At 40.1% G+C, this 14,735-nt stretch overlaps 1 protein-coding gene across 1 annotated transcript; it reads left to right on the forward strand.

Moving 5' to 3' along the window:
* The first annotated feature begins 1,239 nt into the window (after positions 1-1,239).
* On the forward strand, positions 1,240-11,882 carry shpk (sedoheptulokinase). Its single transcript, XM_061740962.1, has 7 exons — positions 1,240-1,414; positions 1,633-1,774; positions 7,250-7,424; positions 7,515-7,667; positions 7,865-8,040; positions 8,804-9,004; positions 10,515-11,882. Exons 1-7 carry the CDS (start codon positions 1,277-1,279, stop codon positions 10,907-10,909), a joined length of 1,380 nt encoding a protein of 459 aa, XP_061596946.1. The 5' UTR covers positions 1,240-1,276; the 3' UTR covers positions 10,910-11,882.
* The last annotated feature ends 2,853 nt before the right edge of the window (positions 11,883-14,735 follow it).

The following is a 14,735-nucleotide window of genomic DNA, read 5'->3' on the forward strand; positions in this document are numbered from 1 at the left end:
GGGTCTAAATGTAGAATCAACAGGCTCCTCGCTGATCAAACCCAAACAGAGGAGTTACCTTGGATGTACAGTAGTTTTCTGGGTGTTGTTTTCTGGGTGTTGTCAGCAGCTATGGCACAAAAACGGCATTTATTCACTCAAGAGTGACAGTCGAGGTAGTCGGTGCAACCATGCTCCTCCGCAGTGCATTGTGGGTAAAGGAGGCGACGTTTATGAACGTTGTAGAAAAGAACATCACAATTTTTAATTATTTAAAAAAAATTATTTAATCACAATTTAAATGACAAAATCCAGCATTACATAGTCAGACAAACAATGAAAAATATTTTGGTCAACATGTTCCTAACATGACCAAGCATATATTTCATATAAACAACAGTAACAAAAATCCCCCAGAGAGTAAGGTGATAAGTAATTTTAATTATTATTTTGTTAAGTCGGAAAATGTATCTGGAATTAAAGTAATTAAACCTTCATATACATATATGGCTTGTTTAGTTTTTATGTTTTAAGGTTTTTTTTAAAGTAAGAGTTTCGGAACATCACAATTAATAAAGACTCCAAACTTTTCTCACCCATTTTGTCACCCTTATCAGCATGTACGAATAAATGATAAGGGTGACAATTACTGAGTATGAATTACTCAGTAATTACTCAGGAATTACTGATGGGGGCCTGCGGCACAATCAAACCCAATGACCACAGGATTTGTCTTTGTTTATATGAAAATATTTAAATTGATAACGAGTCGGTGGCCATGTAGGTGTGGAAGAAAAGAAAGAAAAACAAAATTACTGAAATAAGATCTATAACAATTATTTATAAATATGTAGTCAAACTCAAACAAAACACACACAAATCTAAAAGCAGCAAAGAATAGCTGCAGGACAGTAAAGACCAAACATTTGGCACTGATTAATTAACAAACACAAAAAGGTTGAAAAATGACAGAAGGCAACTATTATGAGCTGCAAAAATGTAACCTAAAATGCAATTCTTTAAAACAATCTCACATATATAGGCAGCTTTCAAAATGGATTTGGGTTCCTTTTACTTTGTTGTTGATTGATCTTCAATGTGGTTTATAAAAAATGCGTCCTCAAATGAGAAAAAAATGCATTTTCGTTAAAAATTCAAGTATGAACGTTTATAATGTCTTATAATAACCTCCAGTTAAAACGAAGAATTCCCATCTTTTTTCTTGGAACGTGAACGCATAACGTCGACTTTGCCTGCAGCATGAAGATCTGCATTTAGCAGAGCGTCAGCAGCAGTCATGTCGAAGTTTATTCTGGGTTTAGACGTGGGCACCACGTCAGTAAAAGCTGTTTTGATATCGGCTGACTCCAGAAACGTGGCTGCGAGTCACGCTTTACCAACTGTTGCCGATATAAGCGGCGGTAGCAGGACAGAGGTGAGCTGTTCATGAGCAATACTGAGCCTCACATTGAACCTAAACTAAACTGTGTGTGTGTGTGTGTGTGTGTGTGTGTGTGTGTGTGTGTGTGTGTGTGTGTGTGTGTGTGTGTGTGTGTGTGTGTGTGTGTGTGTGTGTGTGTGTGTGTGTGTGTGTGTGTGTGTGTGTGTGTGTGTGTGTGTGTGTGTGTGTGTGTGTGTGTGTGTGACATGCAGGAGAGAGAGCAGGACCCTGGTCGGATAATAGATGCTCTGAACCGGTGCATGGGTCAGCTGCCTGCAGACAAACTGCAGCGTGTCTGCAGCATCGGGGTGTCCGGACAGATGCACGGAGTTTTATTCTGGACATCAAAGACCGGTGAGACGATTACGAGCTGTCTGAGAGAGCAGGACGCTGTGACATGTCATAATAACCTGCAGTTAACTGTGTAACAACGTCTCAGGCGTGGGTTGAGCAACAGGAAAGAGTGAAAAAATAAAATAGAATATAAAATCAAATGTCTGTAATTCCCTATTGTGGAAGTGGACCCTGAAGTATTCTTGAAATATAGAAAGATAGAGTCTCTATCATGAGACATCCAGGCAGAGGTGTCAAAAGTATTCACATTCATTACTCAGGTAGAAGTATAGATACTAGAATTTAAAATTACTCCTGTAGAAGTTGAAGTATCAACTCAAGTTTTTTACTCAAGTAAAAGTATAAAAGTACTGGTTTCAAAACTACTTAAAGTATAAAATTAAAAGTAATGTAAGGGGAAAAAAGCCATTAAGGACAAAAGCCATTGAAAATGAATGTATCTTAGTTTATGTTTATTGTTTATTTATTGAGATCCCCATTAGCTGCAGCAGAAACTGCAGCTATTCTTCCTGGGGTCTTAACAAGAAAATGCAATACAAAAGAAAAAAACTTAAAAAAATAAAAACACAGAAAGAGCAAGAAGAAAAAAAAAATATGTATATACAAAATCAAGATATCTTAAGAATCAAGACAAGAACAGAAACCAAGTCAACTATATCCTCCCCACATATACCTAATATATATACATATATATATATATACATATACATATACACATATGTATAATGCAAATATATTAAAGAACCATCTATGTGTACTATTGAGCATTAACATGTGTTTCAGAGAGCAGGAGATATGATGACTAGTTGCTTATAAGTATTGTAATGGTGCAAAGAGTCAAACTTCAGAGGCCTGTTATCATTTATCCTAACCTTTATTGGAATGTACATCCAAGTTTAGTTGCAGGAATCTGAGGGATGTAAGAACAAAACTGGACAAGAACATCTGAAACAACCACAACCAAATTCACTCTATCCGGATGGAGCAATTTAACTGGGTAGTTTTTTTTTAAAGGCCGAAATGAAATAGATTAACAAGGCTGTTTTTAAAATGTAAGGAGTAAAAAGTACAGATAATTGCGTGGAAATGTAAGGAGTAAAAGTAAAAAGTCGTCTGAAAAATAATTACTCCAGTGAAGTATAGATAACCAAAATTTCTACTTAAGTAAGGTAACAAAGTATTTGTACTTCGTTACTTGACACCTCTGCATCCAGGTAGCTGGAAAACAGCCTGTGACCTTACATTCCCAATACTGAGGTGCTCAAATATTAATCACTTGCAATGCACCATGTGGTTGAGAGTGTTCTGACCTTTTTTCACAAGCAATGAGGTCCAGCACAAAAGTTTAGTTTTTAATCATGCCTTTACTGCTCTGCTTATAGCTGGAAGTTTTACCGTAGACCAGGCAACCCTGATCCCAAAGATGTCTCCTACTACTACTACTGTCATTTAGCCGACGCTTTTATCCAAAGCGACTTAAAGGGGACCTATTATGAAAAACAAGTTTTCTCTTGCTTTAACATATATAAAGTGGTCTCCCCTCAGCCTGCCAACTCAGAGAAGGAGGAAAGCAACCAAATTCTGCAGTGTCTGTACAGCCGCCCGGATGAGCCATCCAGTCTGATGTGGCTTCTACGAGCCGTTCAGATTCTGCTCCCGTCGTTACGTAACCAAAATGCAATTTGCATCGGTTGGCCTCCGATGCGTGAAACCACGGCCATAACAAACTCCGCCCGACCTGAGCGTCCGCCATTTTTTCGTAGCGGTGTATCGCGTCATTCAGGCAGCCAATCAGCACAGAGCCTCATTATCATAGCCCCGCCCACTCAGAATCCCTCATAGATAATGAGGTTAGAGAATGGGATGATAAAGACATGGCTCAGAGGCTGAATTTCTAATTTATTTAGCAAAAACAATCAAAAGCTTGTTTTTAAGACATTCAAGGCCTGTTTAAAATAGGTATTAGATGCCATAATAGGTCCCCTTTAAATCTGAGAGAACAAACACACCATTTGAATTAGGATTAAGGCCTTGCTCAGGGGCCCAAGGTGGTTCGTCTTGGTTGCCATTCCAGGGCTTGACCCTGGGTCCTCCAGACCCGAGCCACTAGACTACTGTACTCTACTACCCTTTTTGCATCATCGGCATTTCATTCAGGTCTGCACAAGTTCAACGACACAGTCCTTTGTATCAGGGTGTGATGAAGTGGGGAAACATCTGAAACATGCATCAATGTGGCTCTTTAGGACCAGGGTTACCAAACCCTGCCCTAGACTGCAGATCTGTACAACGTGAAGCAAACCGGGATCAACGAAATACGTGCCTGACTCTAAAAGCCACTCATCCTCATATTTATAAGTCTTTGAAGCTCAAATAAACATATTTACAGCGTGGTTTAAAAACCCATTTTCATATCTATAGATTGATTTCACATTTATAACATCTATAAGGGGGCTGATTTTAAAAAAAAACCTTGTATCAGGTTTAATTATATAAATAAAGCAACAAATGTATGTAAAACTAGGGGCGTGGAGTTTTGAGTGGCAGCCAGCACAGCCAATGGCTAGCTGTCATTACTTTTGCTACTTAGTATTGTAAATGTATTATATATGTAAGCATAGCCACTGAGCTGTTGCTGTTCCCCCTATAAATTAACCTGCAATCACTCATCCCGCAGGACCACAAGGCTGCAGTGGGTCTAACCGGGTCTAACAGAGCTGAGCTATCATGGGTTCCAGCAGATCTCTGTTAGTCCTCGTTTCGGATGTTGTGATAATTATAAATATAATAATATTATATTATAAATATTTGTTACAGTTTGGGGGACAGGGGCCCCCAATCTGTTTGTGTAGTCAAGACTGTGTATGAATACCAGTTTTTTTTTGTCTGCTCATTCAATGGGCAACTGGTAGATGGGGAGGAGATATCCACTGAACGTGAAAGAAAGTGTTGCAGAGAATCACATATCCTATCTTTAACTGGTTTTCTTTCTTAATTTCCCAAGAAATGTGATGTTATCCGTAGCCACGCAACAATACAATGTGCTGTCGCTGATAACACACATAACAGTTATAATTTGTCATCTCATTATTAAACAGTTGTTCCCTCCAGCAATATGAAGAATTATTGTTTATGTTCAACAAAGATAAGAAATTATAACTGTGTCTTATCAGCTGAAGCATGTGTATTTTTCTGTTTGTCTACGTTTGTGACTTAGATGAAGTTCAGATCAAATTTTATAGCAAATAAATCCAGAAAAGCAATTTATTCACATACTGTTTCTTGACATTGTCTTTTAATAGTAAATGACAATACAACACACTGATATCTGTGTGATACAGCATAATATTTTAATTAGCAGTCAGGAATCTAATGTTCATCTATCAGTGGTTTTAGATCTGTTTCAGACACTCATCAATATGCAAATCCCTGGTATAAGAGAAAATAAGATTGGTCATCATCGGGTCAGTCTGCTGATTTTTGCAGAGCTTCATACAGACCCCCCCCCCCCAACAACAACAAAAAAACATTCAGCTTACAAAACCAAGTATGAACTAATGTAGACAATATTGTAGGTACACTTAAAAATGGAATATACACAGATATGTATTACACACTAATGGAACTAATTTTGAGTGTGTTAAAAATGTGTGAATCTAAAATATTCACAATAAATGTGACGATGATGAGTTACGGTACATAAACCAGGTGGACAGGCTGCTGCGCTGCGTCTCCTTCACTTCTAAGTAACCCTCGCGAGTGCAATTTTCACCCATAAAGATGAAGGACTCAAAACTAAGTCCGATAACACCACCCATGACTCTTTATGTCATACCATTCAAAAGTTATAGCAGAAAATATGGACTATCAAATATCGACCAATCAGAAGAAGGGGCAGGGCTAATTCAGGCCAATGAAGGTCAAGTACTCAAAACCGAGTCCGATGACACCACCCACGACTCTATGTCAAACATTTCAAAAGTTATGGCAGAAAGTAGGAACTATCAAATATGGACCAATCAGATGAAAGGGGTGTGCGCTTTTTGGCGTCTAGCGTCACCACGGTAACGCTTTTGACTGAGAAAAGTAATGCACGTCATCGCAGGATCGAGACGCACATTTTGATGTAAAACACACCTGCACATTACGGTTCGGTCCGTATTAACGGCCGAAGAAGTGGCATAAATTGCACCAAAATTACACGATTAATTCAAAATGGCCGACTTCCTGTTCGGTTTCGGCCATGGCGCCAAGAGACTTTTCTTTAAGTTGCAACATGATACAGGTGTGTACCGATTTTCGTGCATGTGCATCAAACCGTATTGTAGGGCTTGAGGCACAAAGTTTTCTAGGGGGTGCTGTTGAGCCATTAGGCCACGCCAATTAATGCAACCATTAAATATCACATTTTTCGTCAGGCCTGGCTTGCGTGCACAATTTGGTGACTTTTGGGGCACATTTAGGGGGGCAAAAAGGCCCTCATTTCGTCGGAAAAATAAAAACGAGAACGAGAACTCCTACAGATACAATAGGGCCTTCGCACTGTAAGTGCCCGGGCCCTAATGAGGGGATCTCAAGAGTTTCTCAGTAGGAAATAAATGTTCGATAAGATCTGCTGTGTAATTGTAGCTGAAGCATGGGGCCACTAAGTCTGAAACTGTGTCATTCAGTCAGCTCAGATGTGCAGATGTGCAGGATTGGAGTTATCCAAGTTTCCCATCTTCATCTCTTCACAGCTTCACCTCCCGCTGCATTTGCTGCACCTCGGGAGTTGGTTTCAAAAAACTGTAACACCAGTTGCAGAAGAGGCCACACCCCAGTTTGGAGTTTAGATCCAGACTCTGCCACTTTAAACCTGCTCAGACAAGAGAAGTGTTTCAAAACAAAGGTTTTGAAATGGATCTTTGTGGTATTTCTGACTAAAGTATGAAACAAACATCTCATTAATACCTCAGGAAATTGTGCCAGCCTTTAAAAGAAAGAACCCAACACGTCTCCTTTAAAGGGCATATGTGTTCCGCGTTTTATGCTCCTGCCAGTTTTTTTTACATTGATTACTTTTGACTTCTCTCTGGATTAAATTGAGCCGTGTCAGAGCACTTTGGTGTATGAGCTCATTTAGTTGCCAAGTGTCCATTTCTACTGAAAGCCTTACAGTTAAACCCCATGAAGGGCAAGAGCTCACATGTCCCCAGTACTGGTTTCTAAATGCTCTGAATAAACATCAGCACTTTTGTATATTACACTGTATATTAGTGTAATGGTCCTGTATTCCATTGTGTGGTTTGGATGATGCAGTAGTTCACTTTATGTTTAACACAACTTCCAGGAAACAATAGCATAATAACATAATAACAATGTGGCAGGAATGTCAGCAGCCTGAGAAGTCTTTTTTATAATTTCTGCTACGGAGATATTTGTGTTTGTACCGAGCCACAAAGTCAACTGTACGTGTCGTCGTTGTGTGTGTTGCAGGCTGTGACTGGTCCAGCGGGGACTTCTTCACCACCAGAGACACCAGTCAGCTGATCACGTGGCAGGATGGACGGTGCAGCAGTGACTTCCTGTCCTCTCTCCCAAAACCAGACTCCCATCTCAGTGTGGCCACCGGGTTCGGGTGTGCAACGATCTTCTGGTACATGAAACACAGGTCAGCAGGAACTGTGAAGGAAAAACAAACAGACAAACATCCCGTCCCCAACGTGTTGTGGTAATATTTTGTGGTGTGTTTTCACTGCAGACCGGAGTTTCTGGAGGACTTCGCCATCGCAGGAACCATCCAGGACTACGTGGTGTCGATGCTGTGTGGTCTGGACGGCTGTGTGATGACGCCGCAGAACGCAGCCAGCTGGGGTTTCTTCAACACCTCAACCAATCAGTGGAATGAAAACATGTACGCAGAGTCCTAAACATCCAGTTTTCAAAAATACTAACAGTCAAATCACTAAATGTGTGAAAAACAGTGTTCTCAGACTTGTGCATGTTTGGTTTGAACTTGAAACCGCGTAACAGTTTGCATCGTCACAAGCTGTCAGAGGTGTGTGTAATCCACTTGACAAACTGCTGTAAATGTGTGTGTGCATGCTCTAGTCTGAAGGCTGCCGGCTTCCCTTTGCACCTGCTTCCTCAGTGTGTGCCATCTGCTGGCTTGGCGGGGGAGACGCGCTCCACCTGGCACGGCGTTCCTGCCGGCACGCCAGTAGGGGCCGCCCTGGGAGACTTCCAGTGCTCCGTCTACTCCTGCATGAGCGCCACAACAGATGCAGGTGAAACAGGAAGTGCAGTCCTCTCAGGCCTGTTTGCCACACATTGCTCTTAATGCACTGTGCTCTGAACGTGTATCCGTTTTAAACTACTCTACTACTAGATCAATTTATCCATCAAAAAATGTTGCATCCATTTACTAATCCTCTCTGCAGTTCACTCAGCGTCAGAGCTGATGTGGTGGGAACTTGAGAGCCATTATTGTTTCTTTAATTCTCCCATCAAACAGAAAAAGCTTTTCAATGAAATCTAATTTGTAAATCTGAACATGAAGTTTGCAAATAGCTGCTGGGCTCAGGCTCCTGGGACCTGTGGGACCTGAGCTGAAATAAATATGACTCTAAAGCATGTCACTGTTCATCCCAATTAAAGCTACAACCAAACTTGTGATGCCAAATTAGTTAAACAAAAATGATCTAAAGTCACCAGTTCAAACATGAAACTGCCAGTAAGACATGGATTTGGTGCTTCAAAACCAAACTTTTGGATTCACATTTTAATTCTGCAATATAATTTTATTCCACTGCAGTTTCCTTGACTTTGCCACCGGATGGCAAAGTTGTCCTTCTGGCTGGGAGACTTGAGATTCACGTCTCCAATTTTGTTAATTGAAAAGCTTTCCTGCTTGATTGCATTTCAAATAAACAAAACCTACTGGAAGATACCCACTTTCTGTTTGTTTTCATGATGTCTCTGCACTTAAGAAGTGTAAATATACTTTGCACTCTTAAGCTAATTGTCTGTATCGTTCTTTTCATTTTCCAGTTCTCAACATAAGCACTTCGGCCCAGCTGACCTTCGCCATGCCAGCTGGTTTCAAACCTCCAGATTGTCCTGAACACACTTCATCCATCTCCTACTTCCCATACTTCCAGTCCTCCTACTTGGCAGTAGCAGCATCGCTCAACGGCGGGAATGTGCTGGCCACTTTTGTGGACATGTTGACGTCCTGGATGAGAGAGCTTGGTATGTATTTTAGTATATTGTTTGACCTATAGAAATGATTGAATTATTATTATTATTATTATTATTATTATTATTATTATTATTATTATTATTATTATTATTATTTATCCTTAAAACATGAAATACTGTGTGACAAAGCATTCTGTACATAGTCTGAGCGCTCACAGTAACACAGACCAGTTCAAACACTTACATTTTCCTTATTTGTCGTTCCTTTACGAATGGTTAGAGCTGACCTCTCATTGAAGTAAAATCTCAGAGTGAGTTATGGTTTGATCTTTGTTCCTAAAAGTGCTTTACAGAAGTCACGTAACGGTAATCCAGCTGTTAATAGAAAAGCTGAAATATCGTCAAATTCCTCCCTTGAATATCACTGTCTTTATTTACATTTCTTAAGTAAACTATACTGTTGATGAAAGTTTGCTGTCAATTGCAAAGCAAAAAAAAAAGAGAGATTTGACCTCCCACTTCCAAGAGGAGACAAATGCAGAGGGATTTGAAGATGTAGGTGAAGATAAAGATGATATTCTACTCGTGAGTCTGTGACGTTGCACTGCTCTGAAGGTCTGAACGGCTTAATGACTGAAAGACTTTTAGACCAAAGAAACCCCAAATAAGTGACAGGGTTTTGTTATTTTGGGATTCTACAGTGAACCTACAGATGTCGCTTGTCTAAACTATTCAAAATCTGTAAAAATCACAAGTTGTGTTTTGAAGATTTAAGTATTTATCCTGTTTTTGTCATTAGTTTAAAGTGGAGCAGTGTACACCCAGAACGTCTCTCTACAGCTTCTGGCTGTAAAATGTTTATGAAGTTACTCCTAAAGTGTTATCGATGATGCAGAGCCAAACTTGTAACCTAATTTCAGACATCTACCCTTTTCCTGAAAGCATCTGAATGCATTACGTTTATTAGAGCACACTGGAGCAGTCGGACCGTTTAGCATTCATGCGGATGCTTTCACTTTAATTTGGAGCTTGATTTGCTGGGGTTCATTCGAGAAGCCCTTCCAGCCTTTTCCACGTTGGACCTGATCTGTTTTTGTTCTGAAATCGTATTTAGTCTAAGGATACGTTTTATCCTAGGTTTGATAAATGCAACATGCTTCAAAAGTCAGTGGATAATGGTTGTGAATAATCTAGATTTCATTGTTGACTAAAATGATCATTATTATGTTTTTCCTATACTCGAGCAGCCCAAGGATCTGTTTCCAGGAGAGTCTCATCTCTGATAATGTGAACTGATCAGCTCACAAAAATAGTACATCTTGTTATCCATACTGTCTCTTATAATGTCTGAATAGACTTGACAAGCAGGAACATAAAAGTGAATTATGTCTGACTGAGGTTTCTTCAATAAACTGATAAAAGCACTTCAAATCTGGAAAGTTAATGGCTTTGGCAATTTTTTTGGAAGAAATTTGGCACATAGCTTCACCCAAAAAAATCTGAAGTTTTCCAATTGCTGATCTTCTTTTTCTCATTTCTGCCTCTATCTTGCTGCCCTCAGGTACAGAAGTAAGCGACTCTTGCTTGTATGAGAAGCTGATTTGTTGCGCCCTGAACCAGGAAACCAGCAACCTGAGAGTGAGTCCCACCATCCTGGGAGAGAGACACAACCCGCTCTGTCTGGGTCAGGTGACCGACATCTCCGCCACCAATCTCTCCCTGGGTCATGTGACCAGGGCACTGTGTCGTGGAGTCCTGACCAACATCATCTCTATGATGCCTGCAGACACGTTGCAGCGGGCGGGGGCCACCAGGATTGTGGGCAGTGGAAGCGCCCTCACTCGCAATGAGGTGCTACGGCAGGAAGTGGAGAAAGCGTTTCCTCTTCCGGTGGTCTACGGACAGAACGCGGACTCTGCTGCTGGTGTGGCCATGGTCCTCTGTGACCGACTTTGAATGTGGGGTCCCACCTTGCCTCACTGTTTACAGGAATAATTGAGATTTTGCACAACTGTGATTACTCTGACCTATTACATGGGATCACTTTGTTTAAAACAAACCATTAAAGGACTTTGCTTGGTGTAATTACAAGTACAAGTTGTGTTTGGAAGGAAAATTATCCAATGCTTGAAATTTTGCTTGCACAGAATTTGGGCTGTGAAATGAGAAACTTTATGGCTCCAAAGTTGCAAAAATGTTGTTTTCAGAAGCATTCCTCTTTCTTTCCCTCTTTTCATTTACAAACAGTTCATGAAAAAAGGTAAAAAAAAATATTTTATTCCAACTTCATGGCTTTATGTATAAACCCAGATGAGAAAAAGTTGGGGCAGTTTGGAAAACACAAATAAAAAAGGGAACGCAAGTATTCTTACGGTTACTTTGACTTTTTAATTCTTTGCAGTCAGTTTTAACCCAAATTATTTTAAACGTTTCTCTGATTAACTTATTTAAATTTAGTAATATACATGCATTTTTGTATTCCAGCCCTGCAACACATTTTGGATACATTTAGACAGTAAACCTTTTTAGCACTTTATAACATTCTTTCACACAATGCTGGAAGGCAAGTCAAGGTGCGTTTATTTGTTTAGCACATTTCAGCAACAAGGCAATTCAAGGTTCTTTACATAATAAAAAAAGTGGCCATCTATGCTGCTCAAAGACTCATAGATATTTCATTAGTTCAAGTTCTCATTACAATCACATGTTGATGTCACCTGTTTGATGTAACACCAAAAATAGAAATGCAAAAATTGATGTACATGAAGAGTATCTGTGTAGTTGTCATTATTTTCTGATTTGGGGTTTCAACTTCTGACTGCACCAAATTCTCTCTCAAACATTTTCACTGTGACTGAAGAGTGATGGGGGTGTGTGGTTCTGTTTGTGTTTGACGGGAGAAAGCATAAAGTACTTTTTTTAGTTCTCATATTTTCAGTTTTCAGTCTTTTGTCAGAGTTGACACTTTGCAGAGATGATTCATTAGAACAAAGCAGAGCAGAGTTCTGAGTAAACGCAAGGTGCTGTGCTGTAAATACTTAAAAACCCAACATTCAGCTAGCTTTAGAGCCTTTAAATCCCTAAATAGATGACGAATCATAGCCATAGTGTTTCTCTACACATAGCTGAAAACTTTACAGAGGACCATGAAGTGGACTGCAGCATGCTGGGAGATCTTTAAAACCGCAGTAACTACAGAGGAGAGGCTGTGTAGGTGGTGTTGTGTTCCTGCGTCACATAAGGATGTACCACTACCTATAGCTTGCTTGCAGCGTTCTTAGTATTTCTGATCCCAGATGAGTGGCATCATCAAGCTGCTTCCCATCTGTCTGAGTTAACACTTTGTTTCCCAGTCAGGCAACGCTGCATGGAAATGAGACCAGCCATCCTCAGAAACGCAACCAGTTTCTTAATGATCTGTAAATTATTATTGTTATTCATCAAAGTGGATTGTGAAAAATATAATCACACAAATAGAATGGACTGGAGCAGACAGAAACATAAGGCTCTAGTTATGTGTTTTTATATATATATACATATATATTTGTGATATTAGACTATTAGGAATGGAGACATACTTGGCGCTTTAAAGTTTCAGCTACCTTCAGACCGGAGAAGCACAGATGGTCTCTGCCTCTAAAGAAAATTATTAAAATAGCTTCAGCAGCAGGAAATGTGCCACTTAGAGAAACAATTGGCAGTGTGGGAGATTTTCCGACAAGACTAAATAAATAAATTTAAAGAAACCCTGATAATTCTGCCAAAATCTGAAAGTCATACAACTTAAACTGGTTAAGTCCTACAAAGGAATAACTACGGGCCACATTTGACAAATAATAAATAAAAAGGAATAATATCTACTGAATCCCCGAAGGACATTGTTGCAGAATAAATTGTTCAGAGTAAGAAATACAGACACATACATGGATAAAAGTCAGGTGCTAAACTCTTGTAACGTTGTAAAATGCTGCAGAGAGTTGTGATTAACGTCTGCAAAGAGCAGCGTGGTGTTAAGGCTGCGATCCATTTAGCTCACAACTCAGGATTGGGAATGACATCACAACTCAGTGGACCACGTTCCAGTTTCAAGTCTGGAAAATGTCACTTATTAAGACTCGTACGCTATGACTCTTTCCAGCTGTTGGACTAGCCGTTCCTGTTGCTAGGATTCATTAGCAAAACAAATCCATAACAATGCTGTATGTGGCATTAAAACAATCAAATAAGCTACAGTAAGTGTTTTTACGTGGTTGACGTGAGCAAGAGTCATGCTGACGTCAGGCTGGTGAGGAGATTCCCGTGCTGGACTTCTCACCTCTGGAGCTGTTCCAGTTTAAACTCCTGACTTGGAAGTCAGAAGTTCAGAGTACCAAGAACAAATAAGTCAAGCTCTAAGTTCATAACCCCCAAACAACCGAGCTGATGAACTCACATGCAGCTTCAGCAGGTGAAGACGAAGCACTGTTACTGTCCATACATGTATAGATACACGCATTAAAGCATACATATATACAACTATATACACCCAACAAGTCCAGTCCGCCCACCGGACTCTGTCCCCCACAGAGACACTCCCAAAGACCACAAGGACTCCCAGGATCCTGCCCTATCCCGCCACCGAGGAGAACTAAATGCACTGAGGGAACATACACACATATAGTCATACAAACACATAAACATGCATATATTGCATATATTGCATACTGTATGTATATATATATATATATATATATATATATATATATATATATATATATACACACACACACACACACACACACACACAGACACACACACACACACACACACACACACACACACACACACACACACACACAGTGGGGCAAAAAAGTATTTGGTCGGCCACCAATTGTGCAAGTTCTCCCCATTAAAAAGATGAGAGGCCTGTAATTTTTATTATAGGTAAGTTCAATTATGAGAGACAGAATGGTGGGAAAGAATCCATGAAATCACATTGTAGAAGTTTTACTGAATTAATTGGTAACTTCCTGGGTAAAATAAGTATTTGGTCAACTACAAACAAGTAAGATTTCTGGCTTTCACAGACCTGTAACTTCTTTAAGAGGCTCCTCTGTCCTCCACTCGTTACCTGTATTAATGGCACCTGTTTTAACTGCCTATCAGTATAAAAGACACCTGTCCACAACCTCAAACAGTCACACTCCAAACTCCACTATGGCTAAGACCAAAGAGCTGACAAAGGACGTGAGAAACAAAATTGTAGACCTGCACCAGGATGGGAAGAATCTGCAATAGGTAAGCAGCTTGGTGTGAAGAAATCAACTGTGGGAGCAATTATTAGAAAATGGAAGACTAAGACCAGTGCCCGTCTGAAGTTTGCTAGAGAGCATTTGGATGATGCAGAAGAGGCTTGGGAGAATCTTATATGGTCAGATGAAACCAAAATGGAACTTTTTTGGTAGAAACACAACTTGTCGTGTTTGGAGGAGAAAGAAAGCTGAGTTGCATCCCAAGAACACCAAACCTACTGTGAAGCATGGGGGTGGAAACATCATGCTCTGGGGATGTTTTTCTGCAAAGGGACCAGGACGACTGATCGGTGTAAGGGAAAGAATGAATGGGGCCATGTATCGTGAGATTTTGAGTGAAAACATCCTTCCATCAGCAAGGGCATTGAAGATGAAACGTGGCTGGGTCTTTCAGCATGACAATGATCCCAAACACATGGGAGTGGCTTCGTAAGAAACATTTCAAGGTCCTGGAGCGGCCTAGCCAGTCTCCAGATCTCAACCCCATAGAA

This window comes from Cololabis saira, chromosome 14, assembly GCF_033807715.1.
Source record: "Cololabis saira isolate AMF1-May2022 chromosome 14, fColSai1.1, whole genome shotgun sequence".
NCBI lineage: Eukaryota > Metazoa > Chordata > Actinopteri > Beloniformes > Belonidae > Cololabis > Cololabis saira.